Source organism: Dendronephthya gigantea, unplaced genomic scaffold (assembly GCF_004324835.1).
Source record: "Dendronephthya gigantea isolate DGI-Jeju-01 unplaced genomic scaffold, DenGig_1.0 000015F, whole genome shotgun sequence".
NCBI classification, from domain to species: domain Eukaryota; kingdom Metazoa; phylum Cnidaria; class Anthozoa; order Malacalcyonacea; family Nephtheidae; genus Dendronephthya; species Dendronephthya gigantea.
Window position 1 is genome coordinate 2,163,321 of NW_021163025.1, and position 19,608 is coordinate 2,182,928.

Below are 19,608 nucleotides of genomic sequence, written 5' to 3' on the forward strand. Positions count from 1 at the left end.
TGAAGTACCTAAAATGAAAGCTACATCTCAAGGGTTATATATCTCCGGTACAACAACAGACCAACATACCTCTCATTTCTCGCTCCCAGTTTCCAACAATGAGCTCGCTCTCTGACGCAATATCCGAATCCAACGTATCTTGTGATAAAGACGATGACGTCATATTCCCATCGAGGGGAATGCTGACATTAGACTCCAGGAAAATCTTCATCGCTTCGTCTCCCCTTCGTTGCGTTGTCATGACATCCTCCTCGGAATCCTCATCACTTGACGCCGGTAAATCCGACAATTCCAGCACACTCTCCGGCCGGCGTACTTCGTGTTGCAGATCCGTAATGGCCCGAGGCTTGGGATACGTGGTAATGCTGGACACATCGGTATGCGAAGGATGAAGATGGAATATTTCGCTGAAACTTCGTGTGTGATGTAACTCGACGTTGCGATGTGGCGATGACTTTGTGTTTCTCAAGTTGTCTTGTTTTATCCGCGCGATGGGATTCACAACAGAATGACTTTTTGTCGAGCTTGCTATCGTCTCATTTTCTGAGCTCTTGCTGCTCTTCTCCGTCTCGTTTTCTACCTTGTTCTCCGTTGAGTCCATTTTGTACCTAAAAAAATCCGTTCTTAAATAACTTGACGTTTTACAATACACCTTTTCAATAAGACGTGAAATATAATCGTCGTTCTTCAAATCTTGAACAAATCTGGGTCTCTGACTTCGGAGGCTATGAATATTTGGGGTGAAAATTTCGAGAGAAAAAACTCAATTCTCAAAACTGGAATGTGACTGACAGGAGATTATTAAAATGGTTTGTTCCTTGAGCAATGAGTTTTGTTGTTTTTGATCTGCTCTAACCGTCAGAAAGACCCGAAAAACTCGTCGATTTTTTCGACAATTGCTTGTAAATGTTTCACTTACCAATATACTAAGCCATTATAATCCCCTTGTCAAAATTCCCGTCTATATTCTAAGATAAACACAGTCCCTAATATACTGTAACCATAGTCGAGCATTGATCTAGTGACCGTGTGCTGTTACGTCATGTAATTAACATCCACAGCGCACCCTAAACGCACGCAGGAGCGTTTTTCGAGAAAACGAAGAAATTGCGTAAACAAAACGAATCAAGACAAATTCAACCACGCGTGATAATGTATCTTGTATAGTTAGTGATTTTATCAAAGTTACAATAAAACATATAAATATATTGATAAAAAAGTTTACTCTACAAATATGTACATGTAGACACTAGCAATGTTTACCACGAACTCTTGTTTCAAAATAAGTAGGATTTGATGAGTTATCAAACACTTATTCAATCGCATGCAATTCGTTCTCTAACGCTCGAACCAGATCGTTCACCGAAATCTCTTGCCCCAACATATCTTCAACCAGTTTCCGCGGTTCCCGTCCACCGCCGTATTTGAGGAACGTGTTTCTGAATCTCTCCCCAGCCTCTCTCGACAAAGGATCAGCAACAAACCATTTCCTCCAGATACGGGAAGCGACGGCTCGACACCATAAATAAGAGTAATATCTTCCAGCATACCCACCATGAAGATGGGAAAATCTTTGCTGCCAGGATGTTCCTAAAAACAAAATCATTCACCTAAATTAGGGTCACTTCACCCCAACCTTCACTTAATATTTTAAAAAAGGTTTCTTCTGCTTTCAATCAAAGACCAACAAGCGTTCCAAAGCAGCTCATAAATATTTCTTTCCAAAGCACAAGACTAGGGCTGACTTGTAGAGGAAAGGAAGCAGCATTGAACAGCAACTTCTAATTCCAAGCATGATTTAAAAAGACATCATTTCACTTGCTGTTTATTTTAGTTCTGCATCTACCACTTTACAGTACCACAAATTTCTCTATCCAGACAATTACATCAGCAGTCAACTACATACCTTCAATATATGGTGTCGACATGTACTTTGTCTGCAAATCCTTCAAATTAATTCTATATCTACCACTTTACAGCACCACAAATTTCCTTATCCAGACAATTACATCAGCATTTAACTACATACCTTCAATATATGGTGTCGACATGTACTTTGTCTGCAAATCCTTCAAAATTTCTGTGGTTGTTTTACCAAGAGGGTGTTTACCATGGTAGGTTTGATCCACCATGGAGTAGAACACTTGGGTTTGCATCTCAAGCGATGAGAATGAATTTCGCAATTGACAAAACTTTTTGACAGCCTCATCTGGGAGTTTTTTACCAGAACGATAATGCCGACCGACTTTGCCTAGTATGGTGGGGTCCCAGACATAGTATTCCATCAAGATTGATGGTACTTCAACCAAGTCTGTGGTCATTCTGGTGCCGGTAACATGCTGGTACTTTGTTCTACCAAGCATGGAGTGCATCGCATGACCCATCTCATGGTAGAGATTTTCAATCATACCATGTGTTAGCAATGTTGCTTTCGGTTGTTGCGGCACAGGAAAGTTGCAAACAATAGCGACCACTGGAAGCTGATACGAACCATCAGGAAGTTGACAACCACCTATCATGCACAAAAAAATTAAACTGGGACCATTAACTAAACCATTCTGTGTGCAATAAAATAGTCTGCCTTTTCTTAAAGGGAATTTTAGTTCTCAGATGAGATAAGTCCACCAGCACTAAAAGATTATACATTTCAGTAAGCTTTCATACTGTACCTCTGATTGTAAAATGGCAGTCCTGTTGAACTTTATTCTCTCGATAGTAAAGATCACAATATATGTATCCGAGAATTCCTTCATTTTCGTGTTTCACAGTCAACTTTACAACCGAAGGATGCCAAACCTCTCCCGGATCAGGTTCCGTAGGCTCAAGAGTGATACCATAAAGATTCTCAAATATCACATTTAAACCTTCCATACAAGTCCCTAATGAGAAATACTCGCTCAGAGTTACTGGGAAATTTTGCAACGACTGTGCTTTGGCAAGACCAGTGTAATATTGTATGTCCCAGGGCATGATAGCAACATTATTATTGTTGCGATCTTGCTTTATGTTCATCAACAGCTCATTATCCTTGCTTATTAAAGGATGGATCCTTTCGGCTAAAATTGTTAAGAACTCCTGAACAGTTTCAGGTGTGTCAGCCATGGTTCCTCGTAAAGATCGGCTCAGAAATGAGGGGAAACCAACCAGCTTAGCTAGATCATGTCTAGCTTCAAGCAGATCATCCAAAATGGTCAACTGTGCCGGATTTGAAAGCATGTAGGCCTTGTATACAATCTCTCTCAGTTTTGGATCAGGGGAATCATAGCAGAGACCATCTATTTGGATATATTCATCGTCAGATTGAAAACCATGTCTAACGTCATTTGGCCAAAACTTCTTTGGGAAAAACGTAGGTGCTGACGTGCCTGCAACAAATTGACTCCCAAGACGCAAGACGCGATCTTGAAGTTTAACGAACTTAGCTCGTTTGGAATCATCTAAATGGATGCCACTTTGTTCAAAATCAAATACCAAGGAATCTGCAACATGTCGGCTTTCTTCATCAAGTTCTGAACTACTTGCACTTCCTAACGACCTCGTTAGGGCATGATACAACTCAACATTAGTGTTTAACTTTTCAACAAATCCATTGATAGCGAGGCTGACTTCACCAGCTGATTTTTGGTATTCACTGTTTGGATGAGTTAGCCTGACAAATTCTGCCAAGTCAGCAACATTACAAACAGTGTTTGATAAATGATCAAATTTCGTTATTAAATCCACAACAGATTTCTTTCCAGCTTTTATCTCGTTTGCCAAGCACAGCGCATCTTCCACGAGGACTTGCGATTCGTTTAACGCTTTCTCGCATAGTATAGTAAACCCAGAGCTATCGTACAGTTCAGGCACCCCAAATAAACCTGTGATTTTAGGCAAAATAAACTTTGTACCTTGGGAATCGAAAGCATTCGTCAATTGTCCCAAAGTTGAAACAGTCTTCTTTCCGTAAAGTGCCGTAGATCCTAAAATCCCTCCCCTTATAAAAACATTTTTGAAGATATTGCCTCGTAAAGTACATAAAGACATCATTCTTGGTGATATTTTTATCAAAACAAACAAGTTTCTAAAATCTTCTTTACTTCTGCATATTGTTTTGGAACGAGGACCAGAGCACGTGATGCGTCATGCGTCGTTACATGCAATCATGCAAAATATGCTAATCGCAATAATTCTCGCGCTATTTTCGCACGCAGCATAGCAGTTGACAAGACTGCCATCCGCATTCATGACGCAATAAAATTCCTCGAAAAATTAAAAAAATAGATGATGGAAATGAAAGAAAAGCAGCTGCAAGAGAAAATTACTGGAAATCCTAGCTATAGATGCAAGAGTTGTACACCACAAATAAACACAGAGCCGCTGAACCCCAGAACGTCGGCTTGTATGAAAGTTTTATCAGCCCTCGGACACAAATCACTCGATGAAAAACTCCTGCAGCACAACATCAGACGTAAGCGGTCAAAAAGCGCGCGGTTTGTAAGGAAATTGATGTCGAAGAGCCTTCCGGACGGTAAAATATTAGCATTTGCAAAAGACGATCTGGAAAAGTTGAATGTTGAGCAACTGCAAGCCCTCCGAAAGTCCTTCACCAAAAAACTGTTGGAAAAAAAGGAAGAGCACGCGAAAGCCTTGGAGGAAAAAGCAACTGATACGGAAAACATGGTCAAGCTTATGGAAGAAATACAGAATATTGAAGAAGATGCAAAAACAACTTTAAAACCCTGTGTCAATGTGTTGCCTAATTCTGATGATATGGCGAGAGTATTGTTATTAAATTAAAAATACATTTCTAGAGTAAATCATATATCACCGAACTTCTCTATTCTTTACAACCAAGATCCAGTATACCATATACTGGTATATTAGACCTTGACTATTTTTTTTTACTATCAGTCGAGTATACCATATTCCGTACACCATTCTCCGGTATACTCGATTATGTTCGAATATAATTATAAAACGGTATACCGTATATTCGACCATGGTCTAGTATACCGTATTCTGGAATATTCTACCTTCACTAATTCGTTATTACCAAGGTTGAGTATACTGTGTAATCTAATTGTATATCCAAAATTTCATCATAAAATTTCAAACCTTACTGGGGAAAAACAGGATCACGTCAACGTTTCTCGCGTTTCTTCGATATTTCGTCAGCTGGAAAGAATTTTCAAAGTGAAGGATATTGTCATCGAAGAAAAGCCGTGAAAAAATGGGGATAAAGTACTTAAAACAGATAACAGCTTAGACAGTTAGATGCTTAGATGTTTTTTTAACTAAAACTCATCATTAAATTTCAATTTATACGTGATATATACGTGACCACAGTTAACTGTAACGTGACATAATACTGCGTGTATTTGCCAAATGCAAATGGGGTCTTTATATCTCGTGCATCATCAGTGCAATCGATCCGTAATCACGGCAGCAGTCGTTTTATAGAAAGAGGATAAATATTGCACTCTTTCCTTCAAAGTTAACTCGGGTGTTCCGGACTTCGTTCTGATATATCAGCCTTCGGGAGTAACGATAGAGCCGACAGCAATAATTAGCTAGCACTCCCTGCCGTGAAGGACGCTTGAGAATTGATACTCGCACGGAAATAAGTTAATTATACTACTTTTGGATTGAAGAAAATTTTGCTCGCGGTAAGGAAATGACCACTTGCAGTCTTCCCAACACGCTGGCATGGCTCAGCACATCGACTGCTGTCGTTCTATGAAATCGTAAAGCGAGTAACTCTGATAAGCTACGAAGTCATTCGTAGCAAAATAGGTCTACGTTAACGGTGATCAACATGGATACACTATGACTAGCAAGATTAATTCGTGCTTTATTTAATATCCGTTTAGTTTAGACCAACTTGCCACAGAGCCGCAAACGTTTTTAGAACAGAAAAAATAGACAAGGGAGAAAGACTAATTCGTGACTCAGTGAATACGCCCACCAGAGACAGCAGACGTCTTATATGAACAGCCTTTTATTTTTAATGATCAGCTCTATGAAGTTGTGTTTATGAATTAATAACTCCGTAAACGGTTCAATACAATTGAGATGTTTGGTTTCGGCAAACGATCGCGTGCCAGATTAGATAACATTCGATGAATGGCCGCAATATGTCTTGTTCCAAAATATTCAGGCCCGCCAAGATAACGCATCTTATGATAATTTCACGCACATGTACGATTGCGTTAAAGAAGCCGCCGACAGGCTAAGCCCAAATTCCTCATAAAAACGCGTCTGATTAGGATTTGTTTACAAAACACTCACCAAGGAAATGTGTATATATTTGCATAAAATGCACAGTAAAAAATCTACAGTTGGGGAAAAGGTCATTTATGTATCTTGATGATTGAGTTTGAAGTGGAGGCATATTATAATATGTATCCATTCAAAAATTTGCGGAATTCGCATAGTAAAATACGCTCGTTTATAAGGAATTCTTTGTCCATACGTCTTTATACGAACAGGATTACCTCGAACATTTTGCGTTCTCTACATGAAGTTCCCCAGGAGGAAAGAGGCACTTAAATTATCCTTGGGATCCACTAAAAGAATTTAATGTATTGTCGGTAATTAAGACCACGGGTAGGTATTGATTGACGCAATGAATTGCGACGCTGAAAGCTGGTTATTTACAGAAACTTAATCAACGCGTCTGTATTGTGTTTACACTGTGAGTATAGGTTTCTCATCAAGCCTGGTGACTAAGATTATCAGTCTTAGCGAAGACGCACCCTTCTTCATCTAGTGGATTTCAAAGGCCTGGCTCAAGAAAGGACACACTAAGAAAGGACCAACAATCCTTTCGAAAGGTATGTCATGTCTAACTGTAATAATACAAGTGTTATACAAAGCGTTCACGCGATACAACGCAGACTTTTTGCTCCTTGTATGAATCTGTACTTTAGATAATGGAGAACGTGCAAGAAGCGTGCTTGTAATAATCGTTTACTTTCGCGTTAAATGAGAGTATTGTATTCAGGGTAGATCGTATCGGAGTTATTAAGCCTCGAACAAGGCAGAATCTTTAGCCATTAACTGCTATTTTGACAAGCCTTGTCAACAAGATTTCCTCACCGTATGGCTACTAAAAAATGTATATACACCGTCAAACCTGCGCGCTAAACTGACCCGTCTCGCGCAATCGCTGGAACATTCTTTGCGCAAATGGCCGGTGTTAAATGGGTTTGCGATAACGCTAAAATAATGTTCTTGTTTAACTTCGCAGGATGAAGCTATTCTACCCCATACTGGTAATTGTTCTTGCTGTATCAGAGACGCAGGTGAGTTTCTTGTAGAGCTCGCAGTTGTGTTGTATAGAAGGCATACTGTATCTAACATTTAAACCAAATGATGCGTTTCTTATGCGCCTAAAATATTTGTGAAACATTAGTAACATGGCGTTGGTTAAAATCGGATTGCTTACAAGTCTTGCAGTTTTCGCAATCAGATCAGTTCACCCTCAAGCGAACATGAGATTGGTCAATCACGATGCGATTGTTGGATTCCTATTCACAGAATTCACTACGTTTAGATCATCTTATATGGCTTATACGCACAAATTAACAAACACGAACGATTCTTCTGCACTTCATTTTTGCTTTATATAACTATAAGATGTAGATAATTTCTAACTTCGGCGAACGAAATATTCGCACCAACGAATGGATGGTCGATCAATGGAGAAAGATGAATCCGTTTTGAATTAGTTTTTCACCAAGTAAAATGTAAGATCAAACATCTCTCGCATTTTCGAAAATTCATCTCTCGGAAATTCGATTCATAATTTACACACCCGTAATGTTCATGCGGCCTTTGGTGGAAACATTCAAAATAATTCGGGAGGTTAGAGTTCGCCTAACCCTTGTAACTCAAATTATTACATATCATTGTTGGCTTTGAGCCCAGTCGCTATAGAACAACTGCGCAAACACAGTTAATGGCAAACCGTTTGGCGATGTAACTGCTGGGCGATGATAGTCAAGTTCAACTTGATCAAATCATCTCTTGAAATAGATTTGAGCAGTATATGGCGTACGCTATTGCAAGTTTATCCAGGAACAAGTCATCGAATTCAGGACACATCGAGACGATTTCTGTATAAAAAAAGCCTAATTTGGTTACGGCTTAAGTGGAGGAAGCAATCAGTTTTGAGGCAGTGCATGGCTACCACCACATGCATTCCTCCAGCTGTGAATACTGCGATGATTGCTGTGAACACTTCGTCTTGTCATAAGAGATCATCATTCAAGTCTTTCAACTGTACGGCCACAATTTCACCTTACTAATTCGTCCCAATAAAACACACCATTTGATCTCAATTTGAAAACGAACTCCCGGCTACATTTTGCTTCAAAAAGACCCCATGTGTATTGAAGATTTGTATCTGACAAATGTAAAATCGAGTGTAAAATCTCTGATCTACTATTACAACCCTGCTAGAAAACTTGATCGGATAGGAAAACGTTCAGATTGAGTTGAATTCTTGTAAATATTTCAAAGAAGTTCACACGACTAACGAGTAGAACGATAACACTTAAAGAATCAGAGAAGGTCCTTGAGTTAGACTAGTGTAATGGCGCCATGGTGTAAGGCCCTTAGTTTGATATCATAATTAGTGTACAAAGGTTATCTTGTGTAGATGCTATCGCAGCTGTGTACTTGAAAGCATTTGTTTAATAATGTCGAAATCTGTAAGAGGATATGGAACATGTTTTGCCCAAATGTTGGGCACTCGACGAGCAGACAAAATAAGAGGTATTCATGGTGGAAATCGTGCAATCCAACATGAGTCTAGGGTTTAAACGATCAGCTAAGAGGACTCAGTAGTTCGTGGGATCAATGGTACTGCGGACATTCAAATACAAATCCCTGTATAGGACGTCATGTAAATACTAGGTTATCTTTCATAGATCTTACCTGCGGTTATACAAGTGAAAAGCATTTAATACACAGACATTTTCTGTCACGATTGTACAGTACGGATTTAATTACACAAACGTCAGTTAGCCTTGGGGCACTTAACAAACTGTTTATACGATCAACGCTCTCAGTAATCGCAAAAATTCATATCGCTTGGTCTGTATTAAAAACGTCTAAATTAAGGACAAGACACTCTTCGATCGACGCTGTCTCTGCTCTTTGAAGCGACGTTCTCGTAGCTTCGTAGTGGAGCGCGTATTTCACCGTAGTCTCAGAGGTGAAGGCTTGATTCCTGCCTGAGGACTTGAGTTGTGGGTGGTGTCTAGCCTGCGATCCTGTCTACCAAAGGAACGCGGGATAGTTGATGTCTAGAATAAGTACCATTTAATACAACTGATGCTGGACATGTAACTTCGTTTCTCGACACGAGCCTTGCTCTTAACTCGAGAAAATCAATAACAGCACTTTGGCCACCATGCGCACTGCTTTGCGAAAAAGCTTAATACTGAAGGCTGTTTCAACACATTTGCAACTGCCACATGCATTAGCATTAAACGCGCGCAAACACAAACGGTCTAAATGCGCTTTTAATATACATGTTTGATGACGGTTTAAATGAACACTTGTGCGCCGCCGTTTTTAGTCAAAACGGGCCATCGCTCGAGCGACCTGTTGAAACAAGTTGAATAGCTTTGATGAATGCAGGTGCAGACTATTTGATCCAATATATATTTAAAAGGAATGTAATACAATTACTTGTGTTGAAATTCTGACTGCTTGATTAATGATAAATATAAAATTATGCCAAAACATGCTCCGAGCTAGGTGGCCATTCACGGCTGTTTTGAAATCCACGTCCAAAATATCTGACGTTGAAAACAATTGTCATTTTTGCCCATGTGGGAAAAATTGTAGACCGAGTTGACTGACTTGGTGTATATTATGTACACATATGTCTATATCTCTCGTATCTTTGAATATCTCATTGCCACAAATAGAAATGAGTTGAAAATGCCTGACAGACGTGTAAAGTATGAAGCAAACGAAAGTATTTTATTACATTCGTTAGACAACGACATGTTAAGAGAATTCTGCGTTGTGTATCTGCTAAATGTCACGTATCGATTACAAATTAGTTTTGTGCATGTATTTCTCAATGCATAGAATAACAGCAGAGATTTCTGAAACATCTTGTTTACTTGATCAAAACAAGGTATTGTCCGAGCAAATAAAAGGCCGCTAAGCAAACATCGCTGACACTTTTAAACATTATTCACAAGGCACGTTCTGTATTTTAAATTACAACATTAAATTTGCTTCGTTTGGGAGTTAATCGGATGAGAAAATATCACAGCAAATCATGAACCCTCATTTTGAGTGGAATCAATATTAATCCACAAAAATACCAATATACGCCCATAATTATCTGGCAAATCTGCCAACAACCCTTGTCATCAAATCCAGCTATTTCACGCGAATTTTTGCGGCACGCAAAATATTCTAATTAGCTCAAACATGCGACAAACGGGCTGTAGCAATATTGACGCGCAAGAGGTAATATTTGAACGCGCAATATGCAGACGCAGTTTATAACGCATGGAAACATCATATTTGTTCAAAATACGTGGACGATAACCAATATAGCAACACGTATATATTTCCTGAATATGATAATTAATTATAATTATTTGTTCACGGGAAACAAACAACAATGATTCCCGATTTAGCGAATACCTTTCACTTTACAAAGATTTATAACAGGTTTTTTAGGGACGTGCCAACACGCGTCGTTACATATACTCCACTGCTCGAGTTATTCCGGAAAATTAGGGAAAAAAACAGGCCGCAGAGATAGGCAATTTAGAGGAGTTAATAGGTGAATACAAGTGTCCAACCGGGCTGGCAACTCCTTATTCTCGATTGTCTTTGCCAAGAGTTCTGGCCACCTTACTAGACGTACCACATTACCACTTGTTGGAAGTTCTAAATCTGCGCCATGATATCTCAATAACCCTGGGTGTTTTACTGATATCAGAAAGTGTCAATCGATAAGAATCTTTTTGGGATAATTTTGAGGAATATATCTGAGCGTATATCTGAGGTGAACGTGTTATGTGTGTTTACAAGGCGACAGTCGGGATTGTCATCTGTTTTTTCGGTTTACGAGTTCTGACAGAAACGCAGACAGTGTAAATATAATTGCTTATTCAGTTGTTTGAAAGCAAGCAAAAATAATAAACAAGCTGAAAGAAATAAAGCAACCTGTAGATTTAAAGCAAGCAACCATGTTTTTAAAGGAGGTATTGTTTACCTCTCTGGTTCTGTGTTGAGCTCTCGAACTTTTCAAGCAAAACAAGAATATTCAGGCTGCAGATATATAAATATATATTCTTATTACAAGGTTTATGTAATGTGACAGCAGCTTGTGTTTCCTTCCTTCCCGTTTTCCTATTGAGAAATAGTTCCGTTCTTACTGCGATATTTCGTGATTCTTTGCATGAAAGGTGTCGGTTTACAATTAATATATAGCAATGATGTAACCTTTCCACCCTGCAGAGTTCAAGTGGGAAAGAAGCTTTGCCTTTATTGGTTTGAACAAACATGAAATGTGCAGTGTTTCTCCGTTAAGACGAACCAGTTGTTTCAATGGAAAGGGCATTTCACAGGCATCGATTAATTTTTAAGGCCATTTAATCTGTAATTGTTCGAAGCGAAAAATAGGATCATTTTCTTTGGTATACACAATAGTTTTGTAAAAGAAATTTGAGCGTTCTTCTTCCTTGCTTCTCTACATATTACATAATGTCGATATTTCTGAAGTTGCCTTGCTAACTGTAGCGTGAAGCAAAGTGGTGAATCGATTCTCTCATTTTGACAAACGTTTCTTGCGAATCTTCGGGCATTTTTGAAAAATTATACTCGGGTAACTTCTTGCGCATGCAGCCGGCGACACTGAAGTCGACACGCTGCGAGTCAGCCAAGAATAATAATATCCTGTTTTTATGGCTATATGAGATGCTCATGGTTTGGATGAAGTGTTTTTAAAGTAAATATTGACGCACACGAGGCATGGGTAAACATCAAACATAGACTAACGACCTTGTGTGTTTTCACAATGCAATTAATATGCTAGTTTCAAGAAAGGTTGATACACTTATTTCTGTTATGTCTTGTAAGGAGATATATACTCAGTTTCAGTCCAGGCCGCAATTTGATCTCGAGTCTGTTTTATAAAAACATGCAACTAGCGTATGAGCTTCACGTCATCTTTAGAAGATGCTATGCAGTTGGTTTAATTAGTTGCTTGAAATAAGTAAAACGAACGAATGGTATTTCTCTGAAATAAAAAACAACAATTTAGTGAATTTCTCCCATAGTCGAGAATCAAAATATTGTTGTAGCTAAAATACAAATAAATCATTTTACATTTATAACATCTTTGACCGAGAAACAGTCCGTCTGACCAAATACGCGAAGCCCAAAAATTAGAAGGAAAATTGTATTTCCACTCAATTTCAAGCAAGTTGAGAGACTGAAAGAGTTGAGACTATTTTTAGCCAACAAGATTTTGTTCGTCTCTTTGTCAGAGCGAATGGAGTGAGTCGGGGAAGTGGTCAGCGTGTTCTCGTTCTTGTGGAGGGGGTATTACATCTCAAGAACGCACATGCATTGGAGGGTGAGTAGTCTTTGCGTGTACAAGCAACAGCGTCACCAGAACATGATATCATTCGACTGGACGCGAAACGTTAATCCTATTTCCTTACGCCTGAGGAAAAACAACCTGCCTAGTGGACACTTTGAGACCCGACGGGTGTTTGAGAAAGTTTCAAACATAAAAAAAATAAACGAGATCTGCGCATGCATGGCTTTGCATTTACCAAGATAGGATGAATACGAACGCCTGTTCTTCCCTGGACTGGCACTACTAAAGCTCCGTTGCACACAGACTACCGCTAGAAATAATTTACTCATCCATCCACCTTGCAGTGCTGTAAAATAGCTTCTAAAACTATCTTGGGTTCTTTCAGGAATTGTGTTGGCGAGAGCAAAACGTACAGGTCATGTAATATCCAGGTAGGATAAGGTTAAACACATTCTTACCGTGCCCCAGGAAAGTACAGTATATTGTGATAAACATCATAATGGATAATGTTGATGCTTTTTGATTCTCTAGGATTGTCCGAACGGCAATGGTGACTTTCGCAAGGAACAATGTGCTGAGTATAACTCTGTTCCATTTGAAAATAAAACATATGAATGGGTTCCTTATTCAGGTAACGATTACAGAAATAATCATTTCTTTACTCCAATTCCACTAAGCAATTATAGTGCAGTTGTGCTTCAGTGGTCTTTACAAGCAATGATAAACGCTATCTGGCTGTCACTTTGAGAACATTTAAAGAATTAATAAAGTTCGGATTAGTTCATTCCTTAGCTCTGTCAGAACTGTCAGACTCAGAATTATCCAATGAGCGAGTTTCTTGTATATTTGCTTCTTTTAAGTCCCCACTGAATCATTTGATCAACAACGTTGTTGTGATATTTTATTGACTTCAAGTAATCTTTTTTATTTTCAGGCACTTTTACCGATCCTTGTTCGCTGACCTGCATGCCAAAAAACCACTTCTTCTTCAGCACGTTCAAAGAAAAAGTCGTTGATGGAACACGTTGTTATGATAGATCCTATGATATGTGTGTTGATGGGGTCTGTAAGGTAATTATTCAAACTTTATTGGTACAGCACGAGTCAATCATTTCGAAACTGTTCTCCGTTGCAATTGAGATAAATATCATCTCTAACCGGTCCAGTAATCCAACAAGGAACGACCCACATTTTGATTAACTTTTGGGTTGAAAATTACGTATGAACTGTCTTTCTAAGCAACTCTATTGATTTGAGGAAAAAAACTAGCGCGTTACTGAAATAATGCACAAGCCGACAACTGTGTTTTGCAGAAAGAAAAACCCCTAAACGAGACCTGAATTCTAGCCAAGAGGCAGTGAAAATAACTTTGTATTTTCTTCTCAAAGAAAGCAGGCTGTGACTTGATCCTTGGGTCTGATGCAAAAGAAGACAAGTGTCGTGTTTGCAATGGCAGAGGAATTAACTGTAGAACGATCAAGAATATCTACAAGAAGAGAACAACTGGGCTCGGAGGTAGGATGAAGGATTGAAATTCTCATCGCAAAGATATGCCAGACTTTTACTGTGAAATTATTTTCGATCAGAAATTTCTTCATGGCGACTTCAAAGTTTATTTTTTTGTTTTTTCTTGTTAGCTTATGTGGACATCTTGGAGATACCGACTGGGGCGACAAATATTCTCATTAGCGAAGATACCGCTTCTGGAAACTATCTTGGTAGGGACAGAGGAAGGTTTATGTTATGTATTTCCCAGCACAAATACAGTCAAGAACCGATGTTTTCTCCTAGACCTTGACCACCTGTAGGTCCTAGGCCTTGTCAAAAGGACGTCGTCCGAATCCATGAAAAACCCGTGTTAATATTTTTCACAGTTCATCTGTAATTTGCATTTCTAGCTTTGAAAACCAAAGATGCGTACATTTTCAACGGCAATCGTCGAATTCGAGGTCCTTACAAATATAAAGCTGCGGGAACCGCCGTGGATTATCGGAAGAACGAAGGAGTGGAGAGCATTCACGTCTTAGGACCAACATCTGAAGCACTCTATCTTGCGGTGAGGTGTAAACATAGCTGAGATTACTTAATGCGGATCCTGCAATTTTGCGTTATGCCTAACATACAATTAAAATCTTTCAGCTGTTACTGAGGAACGAAGATGTCTCCATTAGTTATGAATATTCTGTCCCGAAATCTCAGCAAGTTGTCGACAGCATGATAAGATACTCGTGGAGGGTCGATGAATATGGACCTTGTGACAAGAGTTGTAATGGAGGTAATAAATACTGTTTGTTTATGTTATAATCGATAAGCGTTTAACTGGATAAATAGGCTTCCTTTGTGTTTAAACTTTTGAAAGAAAACAAGCGCCAGCTAATGAGAGCAGCTTTATAGTTAAACCTAGCCTTACTGCAAGTTAACCTGCAACTAGGTTCAACTTTCCATTAACGGCAGCACAGAATTTGATGACATCTCGGGTTATTTTATCGGGCTCTTTTAGTTAGTTTATGTGTGGGAAAATCAAAACTTTTTCACTTACGTTCAGGCACGAAAACCCGCAAAGTGTATTGCGTTCAGGATCGCGACACGGCTGTTGAGATCGACGATGAAAAATGTAATGCAGATCAAAAACCCGCCGAAGAAGCTGCTTGCAACGTTCATCATTGTCCACCAAGGTAGTTTTCTCCAGTGACATGTTCGTTCCTGTAATGATAATGCATTAACATTAGGATTGAACGAGGAAACAGGTTAAGGCAGAGCATTTGAGAGTGCTTTGTGGCAAGTTATAGGCCGTATATATTCACAAAAGTCGGGAAATATCTTTTCAGTTATGTCGTTTCTAGTTATAAGTGAGCTATAAGGAGGGTATAACACTACCCTTGCCTCTTGCTGACGTATTGCGTTCCTGATTGGCTAATCCGATATACTTCTCGCATTTGATTGGTTCATGCTATCTCGAAGGAGCAGCTAGTGGCAGTGATGATCAAATTATAGTGCCTCGCAATAGTTACATAGGACAAGAAAAGCATCAAGTACAACGGTTGCTTAGTCAGTAGGAATGCAATTCTAATAAACCATCTTTCAATTTCTTCAAGATGGTTTGTTGGTGCATGGTCGCCGTGTAGCCGCAGTTGCGGGCGAGGAACGCAGGTCAGACGTGTCCACTGTGAAAAAGACACGCCAAGTGGGATACAAATGGTGAATGAAAAATTATGTCCTGGTGTCAAAGTTATTACTCAAAGAAAATGCGTTGAATTGCCTGAATGTCCAAAATGGAAACTTGGAGAATGGTCGCAGGTAAGATTGGTTGCAATGATTTTGTGTCTGAAGTATCTGAGAAAGATATCTTAAACGTGTTGGTCCAGTGTGTGTAGTATTCTACAATAAGCTGTCGTGTTTTGTATCTGAACTACCTGAGAAAGATATCTCAAACGTGGTGGTCTAGTGTAGGTAGTATTCTACAATAAGCTGTCGTGGTTTGTGTCTGAACTAGCTGAGAAAGATATCTTAAACGTAGTGATCTAGTGTAGGTAGTATTCTACAATAAACTTTCGTAGTTTGTGTCTGAACTACCTTCATGAGAAATATATGCTCTCTCAAACGTACTTTTAGGGATGATTTTGCTTATTTAAAACCATTTATATCGTACAGAGATCACGTATCATTTTCGTTTTCTTTCAATAGTGCAGTGCGTCATGTGGCGGAGGTACTCGCAGTCGTTCAGTTCAATGTATGGAGATCAACGACAACCTCATCAGTGACGACAGATGTCCAGAGCACAACAGACCGCGTAACCAGGAGAAATGCAATGAAACACCTTGTGCGGTTCGTTGGGTCACAGGGGAATGGGGAGAGGTGAGTGAATGATTACTGACTAGAAGAACACGGCTAGGAAAAGCTGAGCATGAGACAATACATATCTATGATTGTTTATCATCATGAAGCAAACAAAACGATAGTTTTTGTGTCGCAAATCATCAAGAGAACGTCAATCTTATTTCTAGTGTCGTCCATCTTGCGGTAAAGGGATGAGAACTCGGCCAGTTTACTGCGCAAGCTCGTCGCAAACTGCCCGAAGGTATCCCGACTATATTTGTAACCAGGATAACAAGCCAAGTATCATGAAACCTTGCAATAACACAGAGAATTGTCCTGCAATGTGGTATGCATCAATGTGGAGCAAGGTAAGCGGAGTGTTTAAAATCATGTTTTAGTTATTCAATCTCTCCAGAAAGCTCAGCTTCTGGTTTCTTCAATGCTAACACAAATATTTGATTCGATCTGACCGCTGTAGAGTTCCCCAGTTAACTGGTTTCTGCGACGACTCCCGTGAAAAGAATTTTCTTTCTCTCTCTGTAGTGCACTGCAAATTGTGGCAAAGGCATTCAAATGAGGAACGTCTTCTGTGGCGTAAAGCGTCAACCACAGACTTTAACTATTCTTTCAAACGAAAGATGTCGTGGATTGCCACAGATGAAAAAGATACAACAATGTGTCATTAAACCCTGTTACACGCAATGGATTGCGTTGTCCTGGCAACCAGTAAGTTCCAAAATAGGTTTAGTGTGTCATATATGACTTTAAACAATTCCACAGTAACGGCAAGGTGAATATTTCAAAATGATTTCCCTCTTAGTGTTCATCTTCGTGTGGTCGAGGAAAAAGGTTACGTAATGTGAAATGCTACGCCGATAGCGAAGAGGATGTAACAGAAAAGTCATGTGATCTGGGTACCAAACCTCCCGCCGAGGATGTTTGCAACCTCGTCGACTGTCCTGGAGGTGGGTAATGCCTCAAATGGTGAAATTAGTCCACTGATAGCCAAGGAACTTGCCAACTAGCCCACTTGGAACCAGAGGAGTTGGCTAGTGCAGTGAAGAATCAAGGAAATGTGTACTTAACTTTCTCTGACTGAATTATCTCGTAGGATCTAACCCAACGAGAGTTCCAACACCACAAACATTACCAGTTCAAACAGCACGCCCCAAAAGAAGACCCCAGGGACCATTGGTTAACCCAACTTCCACACCACGACCTCAGACCCCGAGACGAGCCACAAGACCACAAATTATAACGCAACGAACCCAAATCGTCACGACGACCCAAGCCCCACCGGTTACCAGGCAACCAACACAAGCCACCAGAAAGGTACCAGGACGGTTATCCACCACACTTTTCCCAACAAGACGGACGGATAATATCGATAATGATAATGATGGTATACATGGCATGTCAAAACCAGCAGAGATTATTCGCGGACCAGAGAATATGGGTGAGAATTTTGCTGCCATAGGCGAATGAAATGAAATTTTTGATACCAGAATGGTTGGCACAATCCAAACTCTTTAGCAGAAGATTTTTGTGAGGATTTCGTTGTTTTTAAAAACCTTTTTTACATGGTTTTTAGAGGCTGTTGTAGGAAGCGACATCACAATGCCGTGTGTGGCCACAGGCAACCCGAAACCAGAAATTTTTTGGCTCAAAGGCAATCTCGACGTGTCTGTATTTGGGAGGCGTTTCCAAGTTGGGTCAGATGGAACCCTAAGCATTCTTCAAGTGCAGGAAGTGGACGAGGACAGTTACACTTGTGTGGCTAATAATGCTATATCACGCCGTTCACAACCTTCCTACCTCAGTGTTTTAAGTAAGTGATTTTATTCACACTTTAGAGAAGCCACTACAACTCTACAAGTCCCAAAATGTCAGTTCCTAAACGTCCTACAGTGTTCGTTTGAATTTTGAAATAACATTCGATCTAGAATGAAATTCCTAAATTTGTTTAGCTACAATGACATAAGTACTGACAGTAGTTGTATTCAATATTTCCAGCACCGCCGCACGTTGAAATCACATTGGGCTTTACCGTGAAGCAAGGTGAACCAGCTCGGATTCAATGTAAGGTCAGCGGAAGACCACGCCCTACGGTACAGTGGTATAAAAACAGTCAACCGCTGCGCTTACAGAGAACTTCAAGAATGACTGTCACGTCCCGGGAAATATACATAAGATCGACGACCCTAGATGATCATGGGAACTATGATTGCAAAGCGACCAATAAGAATGGAGAGAGAATTGCGCACATGATGCTTGATGTAATGCCAGGTAATGAACAAGACATATTTTTACTTTTAAAAAAGTTTTCACCTTTTACGGACTTTATAACGAGAGGAACCTAACCCAGTTGAAGATTTTTGATCCAGTGAGCGGCACACCAAAGATCACTTTCTGATTCCCAACCAAAGCATCTCATAGCAACATTTCCAGCCGAAATTAAACTCTATTCTTATGCACTGACATTTTTAGCTCAACAATCAACGATGTTGATTTTATTTTCAGACGAGCAGACGCGACTGAACGATCTCATGAACGGGAATTGCAGAGACATGGGTAAATTCATAGACTGCACGATGGTGGGCAAGATCGCTGGATATTGTGAAAAACCATACTACCAGAAAGTCTGCTGTTTGACTTGTCGGACAAAGAATAACCTTGGAAGGCGTTTGGAGGGTATTTGAGAGAACAGTTCTTTGGCAATAGTGAAAATTTAAATTTAGGAATCTTGAATCAGTTTAGCATGTTAAACTGCTGTTTTCAAATGAAGATATTATATATTAACTGTTTCTCTATAATTATAGTTATTATATCATATGTTACTGAGTATTCTATACAGTTTTTGGCTATTGTACGTTATCAATCAACAGTTGAAATATTTGGTTAATGACCACGCATGGACGACGATGCTGAATTTGAAACTGCCCGACACGACACGATTAGCCGAGGAACCCGCTGACTAAGAGTTGAATAGGCTCATCGGTTGCAAATTATTCTATTCTTGTATTGGAAATTCAAGAAGTTTTTCCAACGGAGTGTTTTGTATCAGTAAATAAACCTCTCATTTGCAGCTTTGCCGACCTAAGTTTACTCATACATTTTAGGAAATAACAGAACACGTTATGTAAATAAAATTTTGACTTCTTTAGTTTACTATGTAGGGTCGTTTGTTTATTTTTAAGAATACAGAATTAAAATAAAATTTCTGT

The 19,608-nt window shown here is 39.5% G+C and overlaps 2 protein-coding genes across 2 annotated transcripts; one reads left to right on the top strand and one right to left on the bottom strand.

The window, feature by feature from the left end:
- Positions 1-1,176: 1,176 nt before the first annotated feature.
- On the bottom strand, positions 1,177-4,098 carry LOC114519994 (mitochondrial intermediate peptidase-like). The gene is made up of 3 exons (XM_028540189.1): positions 2,670-4,098; positions 2,030-2,512; positions 1,177-1,590 (listed from the first exon to the last, which is right to left on the bottom strand). The coding sequence occupies exons 1-3, from the start codon at positions 4,027-4,029 to the stop codon at positions 1,313-1,315; spliced, it is 2,121 nt and encodes a 706-aa protein (XP_028395990.1). The 5' UTR covers positions 4,030-4,098; the 3' UTR covers positions 1,177-1,312.
- Positions 4,099-6,644: 2,546 nt separating this feature from the next.
- LOC114520082 (papilin-like) lies at positions 6,645-19,608 on the top strand. The gene is made up of 20 exons (XM_028540286.1): positions 6,645-6,815; positions 7,232-7,286; positions 12,513-12,601; positions 12,954-12,999; positions 13,100-13,199; positions 13,503-13,639; positions 13,957-14,083; positions 14,206-14,286; positions 14,467-14,624; positions 14,708-14,843; positions 15,114-15,243; positions 15,664-15,865; positions 16,253-16,423; positions 16,573-16,752; positions 16,928-17,110; positions 17,205-17,349; positions 17,496-17,840; positions 17,976-18,212; positions 18,398-18,670; positions 18,905-19,608. The coding sequence occupies exons 2-20, from the start codon at positions 7,233-7,235 to the stop codon at positions 19,081-19,083; spliced, it is 2,973 nt and encodes a 990-aa protein (XP_028396087.1). The 5' UTR covers positions 6,645-6,815; position 7,232; the 3' UTR covers positions 19,084-19,608.